The sequence below is a fragment of the Heptranchias perlo genome, chromosome 5, assembly GCF_035084215.1.
Source record: "Heptranchias perlo isolate sHepPer1 chromosome 5, sHepPer1.hap1, whole genome shotgun sequence".
Classification (NCBI taxonomy): Eukaryota; Metazoa; Chordata; class Chondrichthyes; order Hexanchiformes; family Hexanchidae; genus Heptranchias; species Heptranchias perlo.
Genome location: NC_090329.1, coordinates 71,629,971 through 71,652,419, shown reverse-complemented (window position 1 = coordinate 71,652,419; position 22,449 = coordinate 71,629,971). Strand labels below are relative to the sequence as shown.

Genomic DNA, 22,449 nt, shown 5'->3' with positions numbered 1-22,449 from the left:
CCTTTGTACATCAACATTTCCCAGTCTATCACCATTTAAATAATACTCTGCCTTTCTGTTTTTCCTTCCGAAGTGGATAACTTCACATTTATCCACATTATACTGCATCTGCCATGTATTTGCCCACTCACTCAACTTGTCTAAATCGCCTTGAAGCCTCTTTGCATCCTCCTCACAACTCACGATCCCACCTAGTTTTGTGTCATCAGCAAACTTGGAAATGTTACATTTGGTTCCCTCATCCAAATCATTGATCTATGTTGTGAATAGCTGGGGCCCAATCACTGATCCCTGCGGTACCCCGCTAGTCACTGCCTGCCACCCAAAAAAAGACCCATTTATTCCTACTCTCTGTTTCTTGTCTGTTAACCAATTTTCAATCCATGCCAGTATATTACCCCCAATCCCATGTACTTTAATTTTGCACACAATGTATTTATAAAATATTTTTGGGTTTTCCTTAATTTTACTTGCCAATATTTTTTCATGCCCTCTCTTTGCTTTCCTGATTTCCTTTTTAATTTCACCCCTGCACTTTTTATACTCCTAGGCTTTCTGCAGTATTGAGCTTTCGTTATCTGACATAAGCTTCCCTTTTTTGCCTTATCTTACCCTGTATGCTCCTTGTCATCCAGGGGGCTCTAGATTTGGCAGTCCCACCTTTTTTCTTTGTGGGTTTACTTTGAACCCTTGAATCTCCTCCTTGAATGCCTCCCACTGCTCTGACACTGATTTATCTTCAAGTAGCTGTTTCCAGTCCACTTTTGCTAAATCACTTCTCAGCTTAGTAAAATTGGCCTTTCCCCAATTTAGAACTTTTATTCCTGTTCTATCTTTATCCTTTTCCATAACTATGCTAAACCTAGTTGAATTATGATCACTACCAGCAAAATGCTCTCCCACTGATACTCCTTCCACCTGCCCAGCTTCATTCTCTAAAACTAAATCCAGAACTGCCCCCCGTCTTGTTGGGCTTGATATGTACTGGCTTAAAGAAAAACTTCTCCTGGATGCAATTTAAGAATTCTGCACCTTCTATACCTTTTACACTGATTGTGTCCCCGTTACTATTAGGACAGTTGAAATCCCCTATTACTGCCCTATTGTTTTTGAACTTCTCAAAAATTTGCCTACATATTTGCTCTTCTATCTCCCTCTGACTGTTTGGGGCTCTATAGTACACTCCCAGCAGTGTGATTGCCCTATTTTTGTTCTTCAGCTCAACCCACATGGCCTCATTTACTTCCGTTTGGTGCATGCAAATTGGATTGTCACAATTGATCGATCAATCAAACTTTCCGTGACAGAGCAGCAATGCATTACACAGGGAAAAAATGAATGACTTGTTTACAGTAAATGTAGCTAGCAGATAATACCACATGAATGGTTTAACTTTTTAATGTTTTTGAGGGGTTGAATGTTTTTAGCAAGATACACGAATAACAGTTCTGTGGAACAGAACATTTTTCCTTCTTGCATCCAGTGTCTATACAGAACATTATCAGGTTCGATATAGCATACGTTATGTCTTTAATGGGCTTAACCTACCAGCATGAGTGAGATGCACTGAATACCATGCATATCAAGTTGTGCTGGTCACATAATGTATTGTGCATCATATATGGAAGTTATGCTGAACCTTTACAAATCACGGGTTAGGCTTCAGCTGGAGTATTGTCCAATTCTGGCCACCACATTTCAGGAAAGATGTTAAGGCTTTGGAGAGGGTGCAGAGGAGATTTAGTAGAATGATACCAGGATGAGGGACTTCAGTTATGTGGAGAGACGAGAGAAGCTGGGGTTGTTCTCCTTAGAGCAAGGAAGGTTAAGGGGAGATTTAATGGAGGCCTTCAAAATTATGAAGGGTTTTGATAGAGTAAATAAGGAGAAACTGTTTCCACTGGCAGGAGGATCGGTAACCAGGACACAGATTTAAGATAATTGGCAAAAGAACCAGAGGGGAGATGAGATGGGTTTTTTTACGCAGCAAGTTGTTATGATCTGGAATGGGTAGTGGAAGCAGATTCAATAGTAACTTACAAAAGGGATTTGGAATATACTTGAAAAGGAAAAAAATGTAGCTCTATGGGGAAAGAGCAAGGGAGTGGGACTAATTGGATAGCTCTTTCAAAGAGCCGGCACAAGCACAAGGGGCCAAATGGCCCCATTCTGTGCAATATGATTCTATATATATATATACACATACACATGTACCTGTGCAATGGTGCACTGAGTTTAGAGAAAGCTAAATTGGGGGCCTATTATACCAATTTATAGACTGAGGAGTGAGACTTTGCACTAGCTGGTAGATATTGCTACATGTATTAAACATCACAATGCAGTATGGTTTCCGGGATGCTACAGTGGAGTCAACATGACATTATTTGACTACTGGACCATTATCTTGGTAGCTCGGCAGAGATAATACTGTCGGAGCCACTTTGGTTTTGTCAACTCTATAACCAAGTGTTTTATGTCGGAGCCACTTTGGTTTTGTCAATTCTATAACCAAGTATTTTATGTTATATAAGTATCATTTTCACCATCACATAGATTTTGAAGCATCATGTGTGCTATGGATGAACAAATATTTTACAAAGAGAAACAATTATGACTTACAATTGGCCACTGGGATTTAGAAAAAAAGACTTTATATTTCACTGTTGTGAAATTTGTTTTTATGAAGAAAAAGTCACTTGCTTTGTCAAGTCGAACCAAATAAAATAAAAATGTTGCCATGAGGAAGTATACAGAAACACAAAGCTTCTTAAAATTGTTCCTGGTTTTTGTCTTGCCGACTACCTGAAAAGCTAATAATGGGTACAAGAGCTTGGTTGGATCTAGTGCAAAAGCTTTCTTAAATATGGTGTAATATGGCTGTTTTTTTAAGTTATCTCCACATCAATCCGCATGGAGTTGTGCCTCTGCTGCCAAGGGGACAGGCAGGTAGCCCATACCAAAACTTCTGGCAGTAACCCTTTGGCTGCAGGGATGTGTGAGATGCTACTCTGGCAGGATCACCCTGTTTGATTTTCTTTCCCCCTTGCCAGGAAAGACTACTGCCTCGGTTTAATGTTACTTAGATCAAGAAGTGAACAGAAAGGGGAAATCAAATCTATGTCCAGTGCACTCCCTCGACAATTTCCATTTCCAATAATATCCATTTATGACCTTTCTAAGTAAGATTGTAATGTCTGTTGATGTATGGGATATTTGGGAATTAAAGTGAGAGTACCCATGGTCTTAAGAACCTCATCAGACTTTTACCCATTGATCAGCAGTATGCGGAAACCCAAGTCCCAGGGGTGAAAGGAGTGCTCTTGCTACCTCACTTAATGATCCAGAGGAAGATGGTTTAATGTTTATGTAGAATTGTGACCTGGTAGAAATCAGCAAAAGCCTTTTCCGGAGCCCTTCTACACCAGTCTGAGCTTGGTATTGTGACTACTCTGTCAGAATAAATTTTACTAATGTTAGAATATTTTTGATGATATGTCAGCAGATCTTTGCAGCATAAGATATAGTAATGTCCTCTCCCCCTCCAGAGATGAGATCCGTCTTCTTCACCAACAGCTCCGTGAGAAAGAGATGATGAGAGAACAGGACCGCTTCCTCAGAAGCAAAATGGCAGACGACTGTGCCACTATGACCAAGGAGAATGCTGTGCTACAGTCACAGATTCTTGAGCTGAATAAGCAATTAGACAGGGTATGTGGAAATTCCTCATGTGTAATAAATTCAATGTTTGAAATTAGATTGAGTACCCAGCCTCAATCGGTTAGTTGGATTTGATTAAAGTTAACCACCCATGAAACCTGAGGCCGGCTCCAAGTTATTAAATTTGAGGAGTCATAGTTGATAGAACAGGTGAAAATTTGGCTTAGTAAAGTTTAGACTAATAGCCCATTCATTGCTATTTATAAAAGAAGACATTAAAAAATGGATACATTGTTCATAGTTTTCACTTCAACTCTGAAATATGGCAAAAATATTTTGAAATGGGTGTTTTACATAATTCAACGTAGGTACAAATTACTATCAAGTGTTGTATGTAATATCTTCATTATGGTAGCAAACATTCAAATTGATGAACAGATTCAAATAATTTGGGCTCAGAAGTTCCAGGGTCACATGATGTGAATATTGCTGGGCAGGTTATGGACATGAGTCCCGCCAACAATTGTGTATTTATGCTGGGGGGAGAGCGGTGGGAGGCCCAGGAAAGTCATTGGGGGTGGAGTCGTGGAGTAATTGCAGGACTTAAAGGCCTGCAAACACTTAAAGGGGCAAGCTACACTTGAATGCTGAAGCAATGGCATCTGCAAAGGGAACCAAATGAAAGGCTGTAACTTTCTCAAAGTATGATGTGGAGGTATTATTAACTTGGATGTTGCAAAGGAGGGATGCCATACTTGGGGTGGGTGGCAGAAAGCCAACAAATTCAGCTGCCCGTGCTACGTGGAAGGAGATGGCTGTGAGTGCCATCTCCATGACCCCCAGGACACCCCTCCAATGTAGGAAGAAGTTTAATGATCCTACAAGTGCAGCAAAGGTAAGAGTTGTTCTGCCTTTAATGCTTTGTGAAACCCTTCGTGAGAAGGCATCATTCCATGCCTTCACGGTGTTCCGTTCCAGCCCAGGATTTAGTGAAGTTGGGATAAGCAAACATTCTTTTTTGGTGAATTTTGATTATACCAAATTTTGTAAAGTCCAGGTTTGTACCATGATAAATATTGGTGTGGTCAGCATATGAAATTGAGGCAGCAAGTGAACACATTGCGAACAGCTTCCTGGCCCCATCATAAACCTGTATTTTCACTTCAGTTTTGTTGCCTTCTCTCGTGAAGGTGGTGACTCATATTACAGTAGGGTTCCATGGATGCCATTAGCCCCCAGTACCTTCTGCAAATGGAGGTGGATGTCAGGAGGCTATTTCACAGCATGAAGCATCACAGCCAAACCCAACTGGTCCTCAACTGGTTGACACTTGCACTTTCTACTGGGGTAATGAGCTCAATCAAAATGAGAAACCCTGGCTGATTTATTAAACCCAAGCCCAGGGACACAGAAGACAATTGCTGCCCTAGTTGAGATCAGCTATCTCAAGAGATCGATCTATATGCCTTGATACCACACCACATGGTACATTTACCACGTAAGCCCTTGAGGGAGTTCTAAATGATTGTATTTCCATTTAGATTTTCCTGAAGAGCCTCTTCCAGTAGACAGTGAGGAGTGGTAACATGATGGTGTTTTATGAAATAGACTTTTCTCCTTTTACTGGTATTCTTGATGCTGCCTGTCAGTGACATTCCTGGGTGATGCGTTGCAGGAGCGGATGCTGAAAGAAGAGACAGATTTTTGCCGTGCGTCCAGTGTAGGTCAACTGATTACCATGAAGGACCGTGAGGAGCAACTGCGGTACCAGGTTAAAAGGCACAAGGAGCTCCTGGAAATTGAGAAAAAAAAATTTAAGGGACTTATGGAAAAGGTAGAAACATAGAAAATAGGAGCAGGAGTAGACCATTCGGCCTTTCGAGCCTGCTCCACCATTCAATATGATCATGGCTGATCCTCTATCTCAATACCATATTCCCGCTCTCTCCCCATACTCCTTGATGCCTTTTGTGTCCAGAAATCTATCTATCTCCTTCTTAAATATATTCAGTGACTTGGCCTCCACAGCCTTCAGTGGTAGAGAATTCCACAGGTTCACCACCCACAGAGTGAAGAAATTTCTCCTCATCTCAGTCCTAAATGTCCTACCCCATATCCTAAGACTGTGACCCCTTGTTCTGGACCCCCCAGCCAGGGGAAACATCCTCCCTGCATCCAGTCTGTCTAGTCCTGTCAGAGTTTTACATGTTTCAATGAGATCCCCTCTCATTCTTCTAAACTCGAGTGAATACAAGCCGAGTCGACCCAATCTCTCCTCATATGACGTCCTGCCATCCCAGGAATCAGTCTGGTGAACCTTCGCTGCACTCCCTCTACGTCAAGTATATCCTTTCTTGGGTAAGGAGACCAAAACTACACACAATACGCCAGGCGTGGTCTCATCAAGGCCCTGTATAACTGCAGTAAGACATCCTTGCTCGTGTACTCAAATCCTCTTGCAATGAAGGCCAACATTCCATTTGCCTTCCTAACTGCTTGCTGCATTGATATATATTGTGAATAGCTGGGGGCCCAAGCACCGATCCCTGCGGTATCCCACTAGTCACTGCCTGCCACCCCGAAAAAGACCCATTTATTCCTACTCTCTGTTTCCTGTCAACCAGTTTTCAATCCATGCCAGTATATTACCCCCAATCCCATGTGCTTTAATTTTGCACACTAACCTCTTATGTGTGACTTTATTAAAGGCCTTCTGAAAATCCAAATAAACCACATCCACTGGTTCACCCTTATTTATTCTACCAATTACATCCTCAAAAAACTCCAGTAGGTTTGTCAAACATGATTTCCCTTTCATAAATCCATGTTGACTTTATCCAATCCTGTTGATATTTTCTAAGTGTCCTGTTATCACATCCTTTATAATAGACTCTAGCATTTTCCCTTCTACTGATGTTAGGCTAACCGGTCTGTAGTTCCCTGTTTTCTTTCTCCCTCCTTTTTTAAATAGTGGGGTTACATTTGCCACCCTCCAATCTGCAGGAACTGTTCCATAATCTATAGAATTTTGGAAGATGACAACCAATGCATCCACTATTTCCATGGCTACCTCTTTTAGTACTCTAGGATGCAGATGATCAGGTCCTGGGGATTTATTGGCTTTCAGTCCCATCAATTTCTCCAGCACTTTTTTTTTACGAATACTAATTTCATTTAATTCCTCTTTCTCACTAGTCCCTTGGTTCCCGAGCATTTCTGGGAGGTTATTTATGTCCTCTTCCGTGAAGACAGAACCAAAGTATTTGTTTAATTGCACTGCCATTTCCCTGTTCCCCATTATAAATTCTCCCGTTTCTGACTGGAAGGGACCTACATTTGTCTTCACTAATCTTTTTCTTTTTACATACTTGTAGAAACTTTTACGGTCCACTTTTATGTTGCTTGCAAGTTTACTCCCATACTTTATTTTTCCCCTCTTAATCATTCTCTTGGTCCTTTTATGCTGAATTCTAAACTGCTCCCAATCCTCAGGCTTGCTACTTTTTCTGGCAACTTTATATAACTCCTCTTTGGATCTAATACTATCCTTAATTTCTTTTGTTGGCCATGGTTGGGCCGCTTTTCCTTTTGTATTTTTGCGCAGTGGGTTAATGGAAAATAGAGAATGAAAAATAGTAACTTGGTCTGCTGATCGCATTTCTTTATAAGGGAAAGTAAATTTATTGCTGATTAGTATTTGTTACAATGTCCTCTCCTAATGTTTTTTTCTCCTCTGGCTCCTTTCTCTTGAGAGGGCAGAGGACATGCTTTCATGAATCTCAGCATGTAACTAGCTATTAGGAGGTGTGCTTGGGCTGCCCAAAGGCAGCACTGTCTCCATGAATTTTTATCCTCGCTGTAATGAGATGCCCACCCTCCACTTGTTCTCATAGCTGAGATCAGTAACTTGGTCGAGTAGATTTTTGGGTCTAGGCGCAGACCAGAGGAGAAGCATCACACCTGCCGGATTGGTTGGAGGCAAGCAACATTCAGATTTCCATTACCCACCTCATTAACATTAAGTAAATAAGCTCCTGACATGAGCAAGAATGCAGTCTTCAAGCTTGTTGCATTTGTAATTTTAAAGAGCTTGAAAACAGCTGAAGAGGAACAAGAAGACCCCAAACGTTTTCAAGTGCTAACCTGGAGTTGCTACTCAAGCAGGTGCAATATTTGGAACACAAGAACACACTTAGTGGTTGAGGGAGAAACTATGTCAACTTTCAAGATTAGATTCAACCATCTTCAGCCAGAAATGCCGAGTGGACGATCCATCTCGGCCTCCTCCCGATATCCCCACCATCACAGAAGTCAGTCATCAGCCAATTCGATTCATTCCACGTGATATCAAGAAACGGTTGAGTGCACTGGATACAGCAAAGGCTATGAGCCCAGATAACATCCCGGCTGTAGTGCTGAAGACTTGTGCTCCAGAACTAGCCGCGCCTCTAGCCAAACTGTTCCAGTACAGCTACAACACTAGCATCTACCCGACAATGTGGAAAATTGCCCAGGTATGTCCTGTCCACAAAAAGCAGGACAAATCCAATCCGGCCAATTACTGCCCCATCAGTCTACTCTCAATCATCAGCAAAGTGATGGAAGGTGTCGGCGACAGTGCTATCAAGTGGCACTTACTCACCAATAACCTGCTCACCGATGCTCAGTTTGGGTTCCGCCAGGACCACTCGGCTCCAGACCTCATTACAGCCTTGGTCCAAACATGGACAAAAGAGCTGAATTCCAGAGGTGAGGTCAGAGTGACTGCCCTTGACATCAAGGCAGTATTTGACCGAGTGTGGCACCAAGGAGCCCTAGTAAAATTGAAGTCAATGGGAATCAGGGGGAAGACTCTCAAGTGGCTGCAGTCGTACCTAGCACAATGGTTGTTGGGGGCCAATTATCTCAGCCCCAGGCCATTGCTGCAGGAGTTCCTCAGGGCAGTGTCCTAGGCCTAACCATCTTCAGTTGCTTCATCAATGACCTTCCCTCCATCATAAGGTCAGAAATGGGGATGTTTGCTGATGATTGCACAGTGTTCAGTTCCATTCCTAACCCCTCAGATAATGAAGCAGTCCGTGCCCACATGCAGCAAGACCTGGACAACATCCAGGCTTGGGCTCATAAGTGGCAAGTAACATTCGCGTGAGACAAGTGCCAGACAATGACTATCTCTAACAAGAGAGTGTCTAACCACCTCCCCATGACATTCAACGGCATTACCATCACTGATTCCCCCACCACCAACATCCTGGGGGTCACCATTGACCAGAAACTCAACTGGACCAGCCACATAAATACTGTGGCTTTTCTGCAGTGAGTGACTCACCTCCTGACTCCCCAAAGCCTTTCTACCATCCACAAGGCCCAACGTAGGAGTGTGATGGAATACTCTCCACTTGCCTGGATGAGTGCAGCTCCAACAACACTCAAGAAGCTCAATACCATCTAGGACAAAGCAGCCCACTTGATTGGCACCCAATCCACCACCCTAAACATTCACTCCCTTCACCACCAGCGCACCGTGGCTGCAGTGTGAACCATCTACAGGATGCACTGCAGCAACTCGCCAAGGCTTCTTCGACAGCACCTCCCAAACCAGCGATCTCTACCACCTAGAAGGAAGAGGGCAGCAGGCATTTTGGAACAACACCACCTGCACGTTCCCCTCCAAGTCACACACTATCCCGACTTGGAAATATATCGCCGTTCCTTCATCATCGCTAGGTCAAAATCCAGGAACTCCCTACCTAACAGCACTGTGGGAGAACCTTCACCACACGGACTGCAGAGGTTCAAGAAGGCGGCTCACCACCACCTTCTCAAGGGCAATTAGGGATGGGCAATAAATGCCGGCCTTGCCAGCGACGCCCACATCCCATGAACGAATTTTTAAAAAGATTGGTAAGTTGATGAAGGAAAAGGGGTTGAAGGGATATGGGAAGAGGGTGAGAGAATGTGATTAGAATTACTTGCTCGCGTGGGCCGAATGGTCTTTTTTCATGCTGTAACTTTTATGTACTTCTAAATATCTAAAAAAATACTCCTTGGATCATAACTTCTAAAGTAATACAGTGTTTCCTTTCAAAATTGAGGACAATTAAAATGGGAAGTACAGGTTTAAGTGAAGTCTGCGCACCCTGGAATTAATTAACTTCAGTGCTTACCCTTTTGGAGCCTGTAGAATACTTCAAGCAAGTGTAGGATCCACTGGGCTTAATGTTGCAAACTAATTGGAACTCACAGGGCAGATGGGATGAAAACCTCCCAGATCCAGGTTCTACCTCGAATTCACACAGAAATTACACCAAAATTTACACCACTTTCTAAACTGATCTTGCTGACAGGAACTTACCTCGAAATATCCTGCGGAATTCATTTGCCTGCGCCGGAACGTAAAAATTGCCATAAAACAAACACAAATTCAGCATTACCAATAAGGGTAATAGCAAGCGGGCTGCTGTCTTCTGCCATAGCGCCTCACTCTCAGAGCTTCTAGCCTTTGCTGCTCCTCTTGCTCTTGCATTGTTATGCAGAACGGGGGGTTGCCCATTGGGAAACCATTCCAGCTACTTAGTCATTCTGAACGCATGGGGGAGGGAGGGGAATGGGGGCGTCCAATAAATTTCAGGTATACTTAGACTGACAGCACTTTGGTTAAGTATGGTGTAGGTCTTAGTAAAAATATTTTTTAAAACCGCATGGAAAATCACTATCAAACTCTAAAACTCTCAATTACACCGACGTCAGGGGACTTCGGGCCATGTTGCGCCTACATTTTTGGGCGTAAATCTGCACCAATGTAAAGCAGGTACACACACATTTCCTTGGAAAATGCCAGTCTTACACCGTAATTACACCAAAAAGTCCTGGAAAGTCCAGTTCATAATGTGTGTTCAGTGCTACTCTGACTGTTCATCTGTTTATTGCTGCTCTGATTATTCATTCCTCTCCAAAAAATGGATTGACAATCATTCGTGAAAAGTTAGGAAAAAACACCAACTTTTGCTTTCTAAGGCCTTGTTAAGATAATTAATGAGGAAATCATCAACTATTCCGCTTCTGCAGTTAATTTGAAAAGTGAATATCTGGCACCATCATGTTGTGCGTTTTGATTAGCAGTAAGATAGGCTGAGTAAATCAAAATTTGTAGAGCTAATTCTAACTTTGTTTTAAATATCTTTCCTGAGATTCTGCTCCTTGAACAAGGGAAGACCTCAGTTGAACTGAACGGGGCCACTGTGTGTAGTCGGGTAGCTGAGACAGAAAGCAGATTTGCAAATGGCGAAGAAGAGAACCTACAGCTGCAAAGGGACAAAGCTCTGCTGGTTGACCTTATTACTGATTTACAGAATCAGGTAACTGATTCTTCACCTAACTATTCACTCTCTGCAGTAACATATACACTGAAAACTTTATCACAGTCTTTGTTTACGTCAAAAAGGCCAATTGCATTCTTCAGGTTGTAAAATAATTTTATTAATTAATCAGCCACCCTCTGCTTCTGTTGCTGACGACTGGGAAGCCGATACCAAGATTAATTTTAAAAATGTAGCCATGAAATGTGCACAGTTGTAGTCTTAGATTGCCTCCCAGAGAAATACAGATCACAGGTCATTTGGCCATCGTGCTTGTGCTCTTTAACTGGAGCTAATCCTATTCATCTGCTCTTTCTCTGTATCCTTTTATATTAATCCTGCCTGACTACTTATCCAGTTCCATCTGAAATCATATTAAAGTCCGCTTCAGTTGCCACTTGTTGTAAAGTTTTCCATGTTGTAATAGCCCACTATGAAAATTTTTTATCTAACTTCCCCTTTGTTTTTCTAATGTTAATCCTCAGTCACAGATTTTTTTCACAACTTATTTTCTCACAGTCTTTCATGATTTTAAAAACCTCAATTAGGTCCGTCCCTTAACCTCTTTTCAATGAAAGAAGCCTCAATTTTATTAGCCATTTTCACAACTGTAACCCCTCATACATGGTTCATTCTAATGAATCTTCACTGTACTGTTTCCCTGGCTTTAATGCACTTCTTATGCTCAGAACTGCCCATGAGTATTCTAACTGTGACCAAAACAATGTCTTGTGCAAATTCAGCATCACTTCCTTGCTTTTATATTCATTGCCCTTTTGTATAAAACCCAGAATTTAACTTGCCTTATTTTACCTGCATTCCCAGCTTTAAAGATCCACGGATCTGCACCCCGACATCAACCTAGTCCTCCACACTCTTATGAATTTTACACCATTTAGGGTAAAATCATCAACAGAGTGGCTTTCACCATTCTTTTTTCGAAAATTGTACTATTTTGCAGTTCTCTGGACTGAATTGCATCTGCCACCATTCTGCTCCCTCAGCCAACTTGTCTATGTCCTTTGCCTTAACTTGTTCTCGTCAGCAAACATTAATATCATTCCTCTTGTGCCTATGTCCAAACCATTTATATAAATGGAAAACAAGAGGCCCTAACACACATACCCACATCCCAACAATCTAAAAAATATCCATTATGCCTTTTTTGAATTTTGTACCCTAGCCATCCTTCTATATCCCTCTATTGCCTTTAACACCACGTGCCTTCATTTTCATAACAAGTTTTTTACGTTGTATCTTATCAAACTTCTTCTGAAAATCTATATATTAAACGTCCATGCATTCCCTTTCCTCAATAGTCTCCGTGATTTCCTTGTAAATTTCAATTAAATTAGTCAAACATCTTGTGATATTTACAATTAACTGCTGACAGTCTCTGACAAGCTTGTATCTCTCTGCATTCGCTATTATCATCTTGTATTATGGATTTAGGGAGTGGGGGTATTTTCCAAGTACGTGGAGAACCCTCACTCACCAGCAGCACATATTGGAAAATTGTCTGCAGCATGCTTGCAATTTTCCAAAATGAACTGGTTGGTGAGATTCTCCACCACCAATGCTTAATCAGAAAATTACCCACTAGAAGTTTACCTACAATCAAAATAAGTTGCTCTATAATTTCCCACATTATCCCTTTCCCCTTTCTTGAGCAGAGGTGTGTAACATTTGCCACTTTCTACTTGTTTGGTATAATTCCCACTTCCAGAAATTTTTGGAAAATTATGGTAAGTGTCTCTGCTACCTCTCCCCCAGCCTTATTCATTATTCTGGGATGAGTACAGTTTAGACTTGGTAATTGTTCTATTTTAAACCCATTAACATTTTAGTATCATTTTCCTTTTGAATATTAATCTCCAGTAGTGACTCTTCCACATCCTCCTCAGATAAACCTCGAGTCCCACTTTCACTTTTCTCTGTAGAAATTGAGGTGAAATACATATTAAACATCTCTGCCATTAGTGTCCCGCTTTACGCTGTGACCCCATCCTTTCTCTGACTATCCTTTTACTTCTTATGTGCAAATAAAAGCCTTTGCTATTTCCCTTTATGTTGATTGGCAGTCATGTTTCATTCTCCCTCTTACCATTGCTAATTTCCCTTTTTGTTTCCTTTCTGTATTATTTCACCTATATTTATCACCTGCCTCTTTTTTAAAACCTTACTTTTGCTCTAACTATATTTATGCAAGGTATACCAGCCTTTGATCTACCCCCTTTGTGTGCATTTAGAATGTATTTAACCTGTACCTTCTTAGTCTTGTATTTAAATATCTCCATATGCTGGTCTGCTGTTTGATCTGCCATTTTTTTTGCAACCAATTAATCTGTACTGAATCCCCTTCCATCCCACTTAATTAGCTAAATTCCAGTCCAACACCTTTATTTTTAACTCTTTGGTTCCAAAATTTCTCGGGAGCAGAGACATAGGTCAGCCAGAGTACAGGATAGCACAAGGAAATTTGTGCAGGATTTAGCTATGCCAGATCCCAGCCCAGGTCAGGAATTTTCATTGGGACTTGGGGCGGCCACCCCAAACATGGCCCATGACGTAAGAGAGGGCACAGAGCCGCAGGGGGGGGGGGGATTTCCCACATTGGTAATTACCTTTGCCCCACCTCCCTTCCGCCAAATGATCTAGACGTTGGGAAGACCTTGCACAAGTTAGCTAACGGGCAGATGTGGGGACCACCGTGATTCCAGACCAGGGTCCTGACATGAAAGACCCTGGAAATGGATCTATTGTATTTTCCTAATTGGCTCTTATGAAGAGGGAGAGGTGATCACTTTTGCTGGAGAGGCTGCCAGTGGCTCTGCAAGCGGCCCCCCCCCCCCCCCCCCCCGTGGGCGCCCAAATTGCAATCACACGGGCCCTGCCAAAGAAACACAAAGTAGCTGACCCTGCCCTGACCCCGGACACTCCGGTTGAGTCAGTCACAGAGGTCACTGGTGCCCATTCCACCGCACTTCCACCAACAAAGCAGGATCAAGGATTTTCAGTGAGCGCTTAATTAATTTATCGGGGTAAATTTTAACGAGAGAATTCCTGAAGGGACACCCGGAATTATGGGTTTCCCGGATGTCCTTAAGATTTTGACATAAGGACATCTTTCATTTTTTTTCTGTAAGTTTCCCGCCTGACAGGCCAGCCAGATTGACAGACTGGCTGTCAGTCAGACGGGAGAACAGCCATGGAGCGGATGCTAGCAGGTAAGTCTTAGATGGGGTGAAGGTTCAATTGTGGTGGGATCAGGGTTGTGAGTCATCGGGGTGGGGGGCGGTTAGTCACCAGGGTCGGCGGTTATTAGGAGAGTCAACAGAGGCTCAATCATGGAGGTCGGAGATCGTGGTGGGGACGGTCGGCGATCGTGAGGGGGGTCAGAGATCATGGGAGGGGTCGGACATGGGCAGGGGGTCGGCCAATTGCGTGTGTGGTATCGTGACAGATAGGCTTGTTGGGCCTGGAGGAAACACTTCTGTTCCTCTTGGCCCACAAGCAGTGCAATAAAGGCACTTACCTCTTACGTGGCGTGAAGCAGAAGGCCCAGGAGTTAAAAATAAAAAACCTGTCAAAATGGAGGCCCGCAGCCACCTTAAAAAATTTCACTGACTGACCTGCCTCCTGAGAGCGGGTTGATCGCCCGCCCCTTGACCTGCCTCCGTGAAAACCAGAAGTGGGTGGGTTGGAGGCGGGCTGGGGTCGGGTTTTACTTTTTTACGATTTTTACCTTCCCACCCTCCCCCAACCCACCCATTCGTGGGGTTAAAATTTACCCATGGTCACTATTTCATAAGCATTCTCTTACCTTTAGGCCAATCCTTGCTCTGATCCATTAACCAGAACCAGATCTAATGATGCATCCTTCCTTGCTGGCATGTAACATACTGATTTAAGGAAGCAGTCCTGGGTGCATTCTTGAAATCCATTTTGACCACAAATCTTATCCCATTATAACATACATCATGATAACATTATTATCATTATATTAGGAATGATATCAAAGAATTTTTTAAAATGCATTATGGAAACTGGATGGCTTGTAGTGGCCATTCATCTTTTGAGATTTGGGTTCATCTCCCGCCTAGACTGATAAACAAGGAAATTATGGTCCTGTTGACCCCTACAGGTCCTTTGTGGATTTAGTTTGGTTAAACTCAATCCAGTTGTAGTACGTGTGGACTCGCAACACAAAATTGTTGTGGGTTTTCAAATAATTGGCAGTCTTACTAAGCGAGCATGAGCACTGAGGGTGATTGGTTGTGTGAAGTACAAAAATATCACATTGATGCATTATGAAGTGTTTGTCAAAGGTTGGGATTGAGGCACATTGTTAGTGCAGAGGAAAGAGTTTTACTCTCAGTATAACCCATGCTACACTGGACCTGGGAATACTTGATGCTGACACTTGGATGACTGAAATGGAAAAATGTTCCATTTCTCAGCACTAGCACCTCTCAGCTCGAGAGCATAAAATTCACCAAAAAAAATTCTATTTTTGTAATACTCAATGTCATTAACCTTATGCATTACACAGGAGATCCAGAGTTTGGGACCATGCTATATGACATCTAAATGGTTTGGAATCAAACAACACTTCCAAAATCATGATACACAAGCTTTTTTGATTTAAAGTCAAGGCTAATCTTATTATTTAAAATTCAGTATACTTTCTAATGTAATATACACTTCAAATAGCAGACTTCAGGTGGTACAAGTAGGTCAAGAGCTATATTGTGCTTGGTTAAGCCATTTAGTCCATTAAGCATCAATAATAAAGGTCTCTTTTATAAGTGAAAAAAATCAATGACAATTGAACCCAGTGACAGACATACACAGAGTAACCTCTATTATTTCCCCGATTATGGTTTGAAGTTGCCAAAGTTGCTTATAGAATAGAGCAGCCATATTGCCACTTTCTAATGTCACCACTATATCTAGTAGATATCTGCAGGCATAGCAATGCAATTATCTACACATCATTTCCAACATTTATTGAACGGTGGATCGAAACTGAAAAAAACTAACATTCCGACATCCCACTTCTATTTAAATGGAGGCCATTAAAATTACTAGATGGATTTGAACCATGGTGACACAGCATGGGTAGCTTAGTGCAGACTGAACCTGTGTCAAAATCACCAGTTTTACTTAAAGTTCTGTCACTGCACAGGGAAGATTGAAAGTAAAGCGTACAGGACCTATGATAATTGAAACTTTACACATCTGTTCTTTTTACAAGAAAGATCTGGATGAGAAAATCAGTTTGGCCCCTCTTAGTTCATCCATCCAGAAAAATTATTGCAGCCAACTCTCTCATGCCTCTAGTTCTCACCCAGCTGTCTATTCCAAGTGTTAAGTTTGTGTGTGAACATTTATGTTCACCATGGAAACAGATGACAGTGCAAAAAAAGCAAACTTTATCCCCCACATTTCACCCCACAATACCAAGAGCTAATTGCTTAACTGTTTCTGGATCTGAAAACAAGGTTGTGAAAGTAATGCTTTCAGTGAATTTTGTGCATTTGCACCCACTGGAAGCTGACTTGAGATTGACCATGCAGCTGTTGCAATCCATTTTGGTGTGGCATGTGTACAAAATCTTCAAGACCAACTTTGCTCACTGTGATTGCTTCATAGTTTGTAACTCGGGTAGAACTGGTAGGACCACTTAGAAAAGTGGTAAGTTTAAAATCCTGAGTTATTCCAACATCTTCGATTGTCTGCAGGTCCAACAGCCCTCTTCCCCCCCCTCCCCCCATCCCCCCAGTAGAACGTACCTCACTAAATTTCTTCGTATCCCAGGGAGTGCCGTAAATGGGACAGGAACCCTAAAGCTAATGACCCTGTTCCTGGAATTTGGGACGGGGTCAAGCCCAGGGCAGAGTTGTAGCTAAAAGTCAGCCGCAGACCAGAATTCAGTGAATTTCGGGCCCAACATCACAAATTTAATATCCTGCTCCTAGTTCATTAATGGAAGTAACATCAAATCCTGTGAAATCTTATGTCATTTAAATTCTTTAATTAAAATACCATGGGGGAAGATTTCTTCAGTGCACCATGTGTGATGACATTGGAAACCTGTTTATGATTTCACTACACCTGGCACACAGAGGAAATTTTCTTCCTTTGTGATATAAATGAATGCTGTATTAAAAATATCAAAATTACTATTATGTAAATATTATAAATGCTGGCAAACTGTCAGCAAACTCCAAATCTTGGGGTTTGGATGATGCACTTAAAATATTCCAGCCTCACTAATGTTTCATGTGCTCTCTGAACCCAGCAAACTGTCTTGTAATATACTGATGGCTAGTCTGTGTCCTTTTTACTGTAGACAATAAATAATAAGCAACTCATTAGTCTGTCTCAGCAGTTGATAAACACCTCACACCCATTGTGTTGGGAAGACTCTGGTTCCTTTCTGTCTGTGAACAGAGGGAAATTAAAAAAAACACGGAGACACAAGCCATCAGGAAGATCCAGAAAACGCTGCAAAGTCAGTCAGGCTTTTTTAAACAGAAAGCTGCAAAAGCAGTCAGGCCCATTGGAGCTGCCTGTTGGATTCCAACGTCCAGTGTTCTGATGCAGTCGGAACTGGACTCGGGCCAAATATAGAAGAGGAGCCTGTGGAAGTACTTTCAGAACGCTGCAATGCTCAGGCCCCAGAAAAAAAGGGAAAGATTCTACTGTTAAAAGGATGAATAATGTTGCACAGGCAGACACTGGCTGCATCTTTCTTTTGCTCCATTACCCTTGGGGCTGGTTACAACAGGCTGGTGCCACTGTGGGTAATTTTAACTTTTGGCAATAGTGTAAAAGGGCGATATTAGATCGGCTGCCCGTTATACAGCTCTCCCAATTGATTGAGTCTGCTGCAGTTGAATTTCAGGTTGATAGTGTTGGTGCAGGAATGCATTGTAGGTTTCAGCGAGAAGTTGACAGTAAGTTTTGATTCTTTTTATTTGAATGGGAGGACAGCAACAGATAAAATAATTTTAGTTTCATTTTTCATCTGAAGATGTAACCTGTTTTTACATTTGAAATCACTCTTTCATACACCTTCCACTTTCTATTTTAACTTTGCCAGTACAGCACCACCTTTTACTTGTGTGGTGAGAGATTGGTGATAATTGCACCGGTAGTCAGTTGGGTCTGTGCTGATAACAATAGGAACACCAGAGGGCGTTGGTAAACTACACAGCATTCACCTTTATACACTCGTTTCAAGTGCTGAAATCCCAGTCATTATATGATAGCATAATGTGTGCTCCTTTAATTTAATCTGTTTTCATCTGTACTCCGAGCCCTAAGAACATTTATCACCAATGACAATTACATTATATCAAAATATGATTCCCTTTATACCAGCTTTGCTAGGTGGTAGTACTCTTGCCTCTGGGTCAGAAGTCTTGGGTTCAAGCCACACTGCAGGATTTGAGTACATAATCTAGGCTGAAACTTCAGTGGAGTGGCGGTTTCTATACTGATGCCTGATCGGCAATGTCACTTTTAAGCCCAGGCGGCAAGTTGAAAATCTACCCTATTATGTCTATAGTGCAGAAGTCTGATATATTGTATTGCGGACTAAAGTTTACTTGATTTAAATTAACTCAGTTAAATTTTGTATAGGAATTTTTGTTCTGGAGCAATTACAATGGTCAAAATTGAGGTATTAAAGAGTAAACACAGTGAAAAATTCAAATTGATATTTACATGCTACAAATTTTAATACCTTCATCACAGCTTTCAAGTAAGGAGGAAGAGCTCTCCCGCATCTACTCTGAGATACACTCGTTTGATCAGGACATTTCAACTCTGAAATCCCAGAATGCGCAGGAACAGTCTCTCCACTCTGAAAAATGGCAGGAACTCTCCAGGGTGTCCAGCTCAATGAAGAAATTAACCAGGTCAACGAGCAGAAACATTCAAAAAAAAGCTTACTAATATTTGGGTTAATGGAGAGAGCAGTACAGTATAATTTACAGCTTCATATGGATGAAATAAATAAGCTAAAACCTGTGTCCTTTAAAATACATTAATAAGAATTATCCTTTGAAAACGAAATTTATTTTGCAATTTGTGACAGACCTGCTTTTTGTTCATATAACACAGTAAACTGCTAATTTGTAACAAATAGTATGAATAAATAGTGTTGCACTATTTGCTCCCTTAAGTCCGAGGGGTGCAGACTTGAGTGTATCTGGTGCACAACTGGTTTAGACATCTATCACCAGATCTAGCTGGACCACATCAAGCTCTATCGGACTTCACTCTCCTTTGCCAAAATCGCCCTCTACTCTAGAACTATCTTGGAAAGTAAAGATAACCCTCGACTTCTTTTCATCATGACCAACCTCTTCCTTAAACCCTTCTCTCTGCCTCTCCCACCCTCACCTCTAACTACAAGTGCGAGGAACTCATGGATTTCTTTGTCACCAAGATAGAGACCATTCTTTCAGTTCTCACTGCTGCTTTCCTCCCTTCCCCTTGCCCACCAAACCAAACCTCATCCCCCACCTTAACCCAGAATCCCATCTCTCTCTAGTTTTGCTTCCATATCGTGCCATACCCTGTCTCAGTTCATCTCATCCACGAGACCCACTTCCTGCTTCCTCAACTCCATTCTCACTAAACTGTTGATACCTCAACTTCTCTTCCTGGTCTGATGCTAGCTGACATCAACTCTCCTCAAGAAACTCATCCTTGACACCACCAACACCCCATCTTTATCCCCCTTTTCCTGTCCTTGAATGTATTGTTGCCTTCCAAGTCCATGTTCATTTCTAGCAATTCCCTGTTTCAATCCCTCCAATCAGGCTTCCACCCTGCCTAAATGGCCAAATCAAAGTCACAAACAAAATTCTCTGTGACTGTTCTCGTCCGGCCTGACCTCTCTGTAGCCTTTCACACGGTCGACCACACCATCCTCCTCCAAAGCCTCTTCTACGTTATCTAACTAGATGGGACCACCCTCACTTGTTCCAACTCTTACAAAGCATATCATGGCCAGAACATCTCTACCAGTGGCTTCTATTTCCACCCCCACGCCATCACCTCGGGAGTCCTCCAGAGATGTATCTTTGGCTCCTCCTGTTCTACATCTACATGCTGTCCTTTAACAACATCATCCACAGACATGTGCTCAGCTTCCATACAATAGCTGATGATACCCAACTCCACCTCTCCACCATCTCGCTTGACCTCTCCAGTCTCTGTGTTATCGGACTGCTTGTCTAATATCCGGTCTTGGATGAGCCACAGTTTCTCCAAGTAAACATTGGGAGAACCAAAGATAATGGTCTAGGCCCCAGTCACACATTCTGTACCCTTGCTACCAATTCCATTCCCCTCCCTGGCCACTGTCTGAGACAGCATCTGGTCCTATTCAACTCCAAGCTGAGCTTCCGATCCTATTTCCTCTCCATCACAAAAGCCACCTGCTTCTACGTCTGCAGCATCACCCACCTCCACCCCTACCTTTGCCCATCTTGTGTTGAAACCCCCATCGATGCCTTTGGCACCTCCACAATCGACTATTCTAATGCTCTCCTGACCTACCTCCCATTCTCCATCCTCTGTAAACTTTAGCCTAACCAAAATTTTGGTGCCCATATTCTATCCCACACCAAGTCCTGCTTCCTATCACCCCTGTCCTTGCCAAACTACACTGGCTCCTGAATCCCCAGCACCTCAAATTTAAAATTCTCATCCTTATGTTTAAATCGCTCCATGGTCTTGCTCCTTATCTCTTTTATGTTCTCCAGTATTTCAACTTCCCCCACTCTTCGAACTCTCCATTCCTTCACCTCCGGCTTTTTGTGCATCCCTCTCCTTTCACCCCACCACCATTGGCAGCCATACCTTCAACCGTCATGCTCTGAAATTCCCTCTCTCAACCCTTCTGCTTCTCCACCCCTCTCTGCTTGTTTAAGACTCCCCTTAAAACTCACCTCTTTTGACCAAAGCTTTTGATCATCCCTGCCAATATTTCCTTTTGTGGTTGGTGCTTATTTTTCCCTTGCACCTCTGGGAAGCACCATGGGATGTTTGTTAAAGGCACAATATAAATGCAAATTATTGCTATTGTTACTATGTCATTTTACAATCTTCATGTTGTCATAGAATTCAAAAACACCATGTCATCTATAATGCATCTCTATGTAACTTGTCCTGTTCTGTTTGTCTTCATTCTTGCATTTTTTTCTATCCAAAACAAGTATGTTGTTCCTTGGGGTGAGTTGGAGCCACTCTAAAATTGCAGGGTTCCCAGCTCCAAATGATCTTTCATCAAAATCTTGTCTTGCAAATTTAAACATTTTCCTGTATGTTGCCAAACACTAAAATGTGTAGAAACATTGAAATTCTGATGCAATTTTCTAAATGATAAATAAACAATGGCCCTTTTTATGGCTAGATGCTGTTCATGGTTAATTTGTACTGAAAAAACACCACTGGGTAAATTTTCGTCTTCAGCCTATGGGCAGTATTCTGGCAGAAATAAGTAGAATGAAAATCAGCCAGCTTCTATAAAGGACGGGTGATCCACTCCATCAGATTATCGCCCAGGCAGTAAAGACAAAAATCTACCCCACCATATTTTAGATGGGACGTTACACCGAGATCCCATCTGCCAGCTTGGATGGATGTAAAAGATCCCATTGCACTGTTCAGAAAAGAGCTGCTATGTCATCCTCTCAACCAACACCACCATAAACAGATTAACTGGTCATAAATTCAGTAGCTGTTTGTGGCTCCTTGTTTTGTGCAAATTGGCTGCTGCAATTGCCTACATAACATCAGAGACTCAAAAAGTAAGCCAAAGGTTGTGAAATGCTTTGGGATATCCTGAGGATATGATAAGATGCTAGATAATGCTTTCTCTCAAAGGTCATCAATGTGAAGACATAATAGGAGATCATACTCCACCCGAGGAGTGACAACCAAACCTTGTCTGCATTTATATAGATTACTAGGGTGGGTGTGTATCTTATTCTTGCAGAGGTGGACTGTGTTAAAGAGATGCTTGCTGTTATATCCCAAAATGTGCCTGAGGATGCCAATTAGTCACTTAATAGGCAAGATATTTGAAACTATTGCACCTGGTCTGTTCAACCTTCATTAAAAAATGTTCATCTAAATACAGTAGAATGAATACTAATATATGTTTGTTGGAATTGTTGCAATTCTTTCTGTGATTTATGGTAGTAGATGTGGCCATATAATGTTTTAAGTATTGCTTGTGCTGTGGGAAACAAAATAATCAGGGTTCCTGCTCCTTTTCAAATGGCGTTTGATAAGGAGGTTTGTTGATAAAGTTAAGGCACATGATATTAAAGGGAATGTGGCAGCATGAATAGGAAGTTCCTTAAAAGACAGAATCATAGAAAGTTACGACACAGAAGGAGGTCATTCG

General features: G+C 42.0%; 1 protein-coding gene across 1 annotated transcript in view; it reads left to right on the top strand.

The window, feature by feature from the left end:
* Nucleotides 1–22,140, top strand: part of LOC137322166 (myosin heavy chain, clone 203-like) — a 32,684-nt gene extending 10,544 nt beyond the window's left edge. The window contains exons 4-7 of the mRNA XM_067985281.1: nucleotides 3,546–3,708; nucleotides 5,333–5,491; nucleotides 10,848–11,015; nucleotides 18,780–22,140. Coding sequence (XP_067841382.1) covers nucleotides 3,546–3,708; nucleotides 5,333–5,491; nucleotides 10,848–11,015; nucleotides 18,780–18,980 — 691 coding nt within the window. The 3' untranslated portion in view covers nucleotides 18,981–22,140. The remainder of the gene's footprint in view (nucleotides 1–3,545; nucleotides 3,709–5,332; nucleotides 5,492–10,847; nucleotides 11,016–18,779) is intronic.
* Nucleotides 22,141–22,449: the final 309 nt, after the last annotated feature.